The sequence below is a fragment of the Montipora foliosa genome, chromosome 2 (genome assembly GCF_036669935.1).
Source record: "Montipora foliosa isolate CH-2021 chromosome 2, ASM3666993v2, whole genome shotgun sequence".
In the NCBI taxonomy this organism is placed as follows: Eukaryota; Metazoa; Cnidaria; class Anthozoa; order Scleractinia; family Acroporidae; genus Montipora; species Montipora foliosa.
Window position 1 is genome coordinate 41,066,997 of NC_090870.1, and position 7,500 is coordinate 41,074,496.

At 42.0% G+C, this 7,500-nt stretch overlaps 1 protein-coding gene across 1 annotated transcript in view; it reads left to right on the forward strand.

Moving 5' to 3' along the window:
- The window catches only part of LOC137993085 (ER degradation-enhancing alpha-mannosidase-like protein 3), a 25,633-nt gene that overhangs the window by 17,964 nt on the left and 169 nt on the right, over positions 1-7,500 (forward strand). The window contains exons 19-22 of the mRNA XM_068838744.1: positions 667-786; positions 2,126-2,171; positions 4,356-4,556; positions 5,561-7,500. The exon at positions 5,561-7,500 is cut by the window's right edge and continues 169 nt beyond it. Coding sequence (XP_068694845.1) covers positions 667-786; positions 2,126-2,171; positions 4,356-4,556; positions 5,561-6,087 — 894 coding nt within the window. The 3' untranslated portion in view covers positions 6,088-7,500. The remainder of the gene's footprint in view (positions 1-666; positions 787-2,125; positions 2,172-4,355; positions 4,557-5,560) is intronic.

Sequence of the window (7,500 nt, forward strand, 5' to 3'; positions counted from 1 at the left end):
ATATTTATTTTCTTTCAAACATCGGACCGAGGTTGGCCTGCATGCGGACGTCTCGGAAGACTTCCGCTCGTCTAAAAATAACTTTCGTGGACATGACATATCCCAAGGGCTGGACCGGGAGCCTCCTTCTCTGTCCCCTCATTTTCTCTTGCGACTACTAAATAAGACGTGTTACATATAAAATCACGTGAGCTTAATGGCCGTAAATGAGAGTCCAGTCCGTTGCGATTTCGGTAACGCAACATTTTCTGCGTGTTATTATTGGCTTATTGGATTGTTTGTGTCTTTTGTGATTGGCAAGAGAAATTAATTGGTCAGACCTGAAACTGCTATCAGAAAACAGCAGATTGTTGAGATATTACCAAAAATATTACCGATGATGAAAAAAATTGCGTCAGAGTTTTCCTCTCCTGTGTCCTCCTTCTTAATTTTTTAATTTGAGAGATTTAAAGGACTTGAAGTTGGCCATCATTTGTACGTTGTAAGAGAAGACTTCGTCGGCTCACTTGCCATTATTTTCGTCAAATGAACATCGCAGTTTTTTTCAGAAATGGGACTCGCATTTCGTGGTATTGAAATTTGATGACGTTTTTTGCCGACAGCGAAAAAAATTGGCTACTCGTTTGTTGCTTTATCTCATGAAAATGTTGACATGCTGTTTTCCAGATTAGTGCAGAAGTGAATATCGGTGAGCCTTTCAAGGGATGCTCTGCCCTGACAAATGCGGACGACCTGAAACACAGGATTGTTGTGTTGGAAAGGGGAGAGTGCATGTTCATCGACAAGGTACTGTTGAAACAACTCACGGCAAATCTTGTTACCTTAAGCCGTATTGCTCCCACATATAAATGGAGGGGAAAAAATATTTCAGAACAGTCTTCTTCGTGCTATCAGTTAAACGAAATCTAAACCAATTTAGATGATGTGAAGTATTCCCTTGTGTCTAAGCACTTGCGTTATTTTTTGGTGGGAGAAAATGAAGCTGTTTCTGTTTACTTGAGACCGGAGATTAGGGGACACTTTGTGACGTTTATAATTATCTTTATTAAAAGCTGAACTGCTGATATCAGATTTCCAGCATTTTCATTGGCTCGTCGGACACAGGCTCAGTTCGTATACCAGCTGTAGCTCTGAGAAAAACGGCCGACAAGGCCGTTTTGGACCGGAATTAACCCAAGAAGAAATCGATGCTTTAGTCGACAATGTTGTTGATCTTGGAGTTTTTAATAAAGCGATTATTCTACTCGGGTTTGCTGGATATAAAATGATTATAGCCAACTCGGCGCGTTATCTATCACTTCATATCTAGCGGGCCCTCGTAGAATAATTGTTAAATATTTCCACGCGCGAGTGACTTTAAAGTTCAGCATAAGAGCAAGGCGATACTTCGTGACGCTTGTTTAAATCGCAGTGCATCTAAAACCTGGATTTTTCGACGCATCTCAGCTATTAGGAACTCGCCACATTGTCGGTTGCAGAAGTTCCTTTCAGAACAATCCATCATATCCAACCCCAACCTCGACTCTATCAGTGCAACAGCATGATAAAAGCGTAAACAAACTTAGTTCGTCTGAGGATAAGAGGATTTGTGTGAATTAAATCTAGTGGATTCATTCCCCAACAGTTTAAGAAAGAACGACCGTTTTTAATTCGGCCCGTCTCACGCATCTCGCGAAGTCATACAGTAGTAGTGCAAGTTACCAAGAAGACATTAAAGGAACGATTTTTGTCGCATTTTGCTTGAAAGACTTGCGCATCGTGGAATTGTCACATCTCAGGGTTTTCAGTCATAATGTTTAACGATACAATTTGCAAAAATCATGCGAGTAGTTCACGAATATTTACAGGGCAGTGGTGTACCCCAGATTTTTACACTAATCATCTCAAATGAAGAAAAGATACTTAGCAATGTAAATGTGGTTGTGTTAAGACAAGTTAAAAGGGGAAACAGCGTCTCAAAAACGCGCGTGCTTAAGCTCTCTAATCCTTTGCAAAACAAACAGTTGCCTTAATCAAGTGAAGCTGTAATCCTCGCAGTTATGAACGCAATTTTAACAGTAAGAGATTCATTTCATACATCATTTCGTTCAGTTGCCTTAATGTTCATTTGTTTCTCTTTTTTTAGGCTCGCCAAGCCCAAGCTTCAGGCGCAGTTGGTGCTATTATCATAGGTAATGTAATGTAAGGGGGTGTTTACATGAGAAAACTCGCACCGAGTTTCACACCGAGGAGGGAGCAGGGCTGGCGCAGTGGTGAGAGCACTCGCCTTCCACCAGTGTAGCCAAGGATCGATTCTTGGATTCTACGCCATACGCAGGTTGAGTTAGTTGGTTCTCTACTCTGCTCCGAGATGCTTTTCCCCGGGTACTCTGATTTTCCCCTCTCCTCAAAAACCAACATTTGCAGGCGTAGCTCAGTTGGCTTGTGCGCGGCTTTCGGAGCAAGGGGGTCCCCAGTTCGAGCCTGGGTGACTTCAACATTTTTTTCCACTTTCCTCTGATCCTTGTAGCTATAGCTTTAAATATCCGTGAAACGGAGCACTGTCAGAGGGAGGGGTAAAAGGCGCACCGTCGACTTCCATTGATATCAGTTTCGTAACTGAAGGAACTACCGACGTTAAATAAATTGACTTGACTTGACTTTACCTAGGAGACTTCTTGATTTCGTACCGCGTTTACGTGATGACTAGGTGAAATCGTATCATGTTTACCTGAAGGGACACTACATATCGATAAAATACAAGCGTGGATCCAAATTGCAAATATGGCGTCTCTCAGGAAAAGTGCGCATGTGCTACCCGTTCCAGCCAAACGGGAGGCCGATTTCACACCGGAACGAGTGGTCGTTCCTCGTTTACATGATACCGATGTGAGATTTCGCGCCGTCACAAAATTTTCGCTCATGTAAACAAATACAGGAGCAAAGAGAGGGAACCGCTGTGAACTCGCGCCGGGTGCGAAAGTCACCCCGGTATCATGTAAACACCCCCTAATTTAGAAACAAGGGATTTTACTATTTCTTCATAATTTCTTTTATGAGCCATCTTATAGTTTTTTTACGTATCGTAACATTAGACATCATTTGCAAATGTAATGAGAGTTACTCTCCCTCCCCTCCTCTCAAGAAAAAGGCATCTAAATAGACTCCTGCCATAAACCGGATATCATTCGATCACACATTATATAATAACCCAAGTTATTCACGGATTTTGATTGGTTCTTGCCTATGATCTATTTGAGGACAGACGCACGATTGACGTCACCATCAGCTTTTATGCGAATAAAGTTTTTAAATTCTTTATTATATAAATCAAATAGATTCCATGTTGCCGTGCGTCTGTTCAGTAATAGATCACAGAAGACGTCAAAATGTGGTAAGAACATCAGTGACACAATCGGCTATCGCCTCGTGTGCCACTTTTTTGTTCTTACCACATTTTGACGTCATCTGTGATCTATTACTGAACAGACGCACGGCAACATGGAATCTATTTGTTAAATAGACCATATTCGTATTATCAGTATTGGACTGGAACTACATCGTAGCTTGCAGTGGAGGCAATTCCGGGGGGGGGGGGGGGGGGAGAGAGATTAAACAGTACTTGGATTTGAAAAGGTTTCCCCCCCCCCCCCCACCCTTAGTCTCCATTGTAAGCTAGTTGCTGTCCAATACTGAGAATACGAATATGGTCTATATTACGGTGACAGCTGTAGATTGGCTTAATAAGTTGAGTGGTGTGTCGCGCAATCGGAATTCCATTTTAGCGTAGATGTTGGAAATCATGGCGTGCGACAAAGACACATTTTTAGGATCGTTGGATTTAGTCATAAGCACATGACCCTTGAAGCGTGTAACTTGCAACTCTTTTCCTTGGAACAAAGATGGGGATTTTAGGACGTCAATTTTGTGCCTAAATATGGACGAAAATAAGATCGAAGCTACACGCGCGGGAAAATGCACGAGCTACGTTTAAAAAAACCACAGCTCCGAACCAGAGTTAAACGCTTCATGGTCATGAGCTCCTGATTTAGTACAATAGGCCAGTTTCGTATTCTAACGGTTGGACTGGATCTAGCATGAAATGGAGGCAAATTCGGGCAAATTAATTTGCATTTGAAAAGATTTGCCCGCATTAGCCTCCATTTCATGCTAGATCCAGTCCAGCCGTGAGAATTCGAAAATGGTCTCTTAGAAAGTGGAGGTTTTTCACCCATGGCCTTGTGTCACGTTAGTTTCCTTTGCCCCTTCGTCCGTTTCTCGTGCCTTCTTCCCCAGGCCGACCTCGTCTTTTGAAGCGCCTATTGCTTTGCAATATGCACGACGTAGTAAGTGATTTTCTTTTTATTGTCCTGCAGACAATGTTGAGGGTAGTTCGAGTGATACTCAGCCAATATTCGCCATGTCAAACGACGAAGGCAACAGTGACGATGTCAAAATACCCGCTGTTCTTTTGTTCAGCGAACAGGGACGCGTTTTGAACAACGCCATAATCGCCCTGGAGGATACGAATCATCGCCTGACTGTGCGTTTGGCAGCCAAGGCAACGGGTGCGGCAGGTATGTCATGACGTGACGTAAGGGCTATTAGAGTAACACAGTATTGGGCAGTCACCTTCGGCCCTTCATAGCAGACCAGGTATTCGAATAAACGCTGTAGCGCCTCTTTGGCTATTTGCCATCTCATATCCAATAGGCGCGAATGGAATAACTCTTCGATTAAATTTTCATTAAATTCTGAACGCTTGGTCACTTGGAAATTAAAGCCAAATTTTATTGAATTGTTCTGTTTTGATTTTACAACACGACCGGAAGTTGATGGGCCAAAAAAAAGGAGGAAATCACAGGATTTTCGCGTCGTTCGCAAACGTAGGTGAATGAAAAATATGAAAGCGAAACAAGTGACTCTGCTGAACGAAAATCACAAGCAATCGCGTTCAAGAAACATCTGTGAAATGAAGGAGGTGCAGCCTTAGTTATTAGGTCATACTGTGTAGGAGCTGATAACCGAGATTCAGTGAACCAGTCATAACGGTATAAGGGACCTTTATTAGATTCCAGGACGAGGATGAGGACGAGAACGAGTTTTGACTGTCCGTTTTTAGCGAAAACACTTAGAAGGTTTATGGCTAGGACCATTTATCTTACCCTTTGTTAGCAGTATAGGTTTCTCAGTTATTCCTATTGCTGGTAACTGAGCCTTTTTGCTGATCGAAAAATGCCAACACTGCTACCGTGTTGTTGACTTGTTTTGATACGACGACATTTTTGCAAAACCTCGTATTAAAGTGACGACAGTATCACGTTTTTCCTGCCAAAATGACGCTGGTTTGCGCGCGCTCTTTGTTGCTCTATGAGAAAATCTCGTCCTCTTCCTCGTCCTAGAATCTAAAGGTCCCAATAAACGCAGTATCCCAGGTCCAGAAATTAATGTGATCCTCCCGGCCGTCATGTTGATTCCCTATTGTTATACTTGCTACCGATCGCTTGAGTGAAAAAGCTACAATGCATCGCTTTGAATTTGGCGGAAAGGAGCAGTGATGATTTTGATTCGTTTATCACAGCTCAGAAGAAATCAGAGGAACCGGTATCTTCAAAAGGTGGGGAATCGGCGATAGAGCAAGAATCTAACAGTGAGCAAGACGACCAGAAGGAACCGCAACAAATGAAAAATTCACGCGAAAAAGGCGAGTCTGGTGGTGCGGACGACAGTGTGCAGTTAGATGACAGTTCGAAAACTCAGTCCTCTGGTGAAGATATTTACTCGGACCGTAAAAATCAGGGCTTGCAGGACAAGCAACAACAAGCACAATCACCGAATGACGGTGAAGAGAGGACATCATCTGTTTCTAAAAAGGAAGCCATGCATGAAAGCATGGTTTTAGGAAAGGAAGAGATTCATTGTTCTTCGGAAGGTACCACAGGAAGGCCTGCATTAAATCAAGGCAGGGATGACTCAGCAACAGAAGACCCTCAGGATGAAGCAAACACTGAGGCAAGAAGAACTGAAGATATGCAATCTGCGAGTAAATCAACAAAGGATGCTTCTTTGGCAAATGAGCAAAAAGCCGAATCGTTAGATAGGACATGAATTTTAACTAATGAAAAATGGAAATATTTAAACATTGAAGTCCCTTAGGAATAATTGGACAGAGCTATAAAAATACGGTACGTCTATCTTACGAAGACGCGTTTTAAAAGAATGCTACCGCTGTAGGTTACGTTCCATCGCCTGTCAATCAACCGTCGACGCATGCGCACATATGCTCCTCATTCTTGATGTTAAATCCTTAGTCATTTTTTATTATGATCGAGAAACATGCATTCCAAGAGACCGTCTATTTTTTATGTCCTTTGGCCGTAGTCTTGGATAATCAGCGTGAAGTGAAAAGGAGCAATCCTTTTAGAGCGCGTCTTCCTTTTTTTTTTTGTCTAGTAATAATCTCGATCGGTGAATTTTCATGTTATTTCATCTGCATAATTGTCTATTGTTTCCACATACTTCCATTGACTTAAATTTCCGATGCTAGGTGTTTAAGTGAGAACATACGAATTAGATTTTAAAATGCCGTTATTCTTCGTACAAAAGGGATATGACGTTATCATATAGATCACGTACAGTAATGACAGTTTAATATATTTTTTCGTGTTTGGGTCTTGAAGGCGGGTAAACTTAAATGGATTCTATGTCAGTTTCTTAGAAAATAGAGTTTAAAGGCGCTCGCACACGTGAACCCGTACCCACGTCCCTCGTTCACAAACATAATAAGTAGCTCGCTTTGATTTCATTGGACCGCTTATGATCATCATCGGCGTATATATGTTCAGTACGGTTGCATCATGAGATGAATGGTTTTTTACAGATATGTCACAAAGTGTCACCTTTGAGCCCAATAACTTCATTATTAGGTGCTGTTGATCTTAAGGTGTTTTTGTGACGTCTACACCTAGTGACGTGAATTTCGTGACGTATTGCTTTAGTGGACCTCAAGCATAAGCGTGTTATTAATAAAGTTAGCAAGGTCTCGCTGAATGAAAAACGATATCCCACGAGGTTACAAACATGGCTAGTAGGGAAGGACGAACGGGAGCAAGTGTGTGTGGTCGCTTTCTATGGTTCTGGAAAATACATATGCTTTGTTCCCATTCGTGATTATTCAAGAGGATTATTCAGATTCATTAGGATGTAGCTGCATTGAGTATGTTTGGATAATTTCATTAGAGTGCTGCATGCAGATGTTGTTATTGCCCTTTTCGTTTATCCGCGGACTCTGAAAGTGAAATTGTGATAAACAGTTTTCGTTTTTCACAGTCGTCAATGACTGTAGCGGAACGAGTCATTGAGTCAAATTCCAGTCAGCGTTGCGATTAGCTGAGTTCTGTTTTAACGGTCCGGCATTTGTTCTCGCAAACGTGATGGGCAGCTGTAAAAAAAGTGAAGTTGTTGGTTGAAAGTTTCGTATTTATTTAAGTCAGTTTCTGACCTTTGTATCGTCCCGCAATA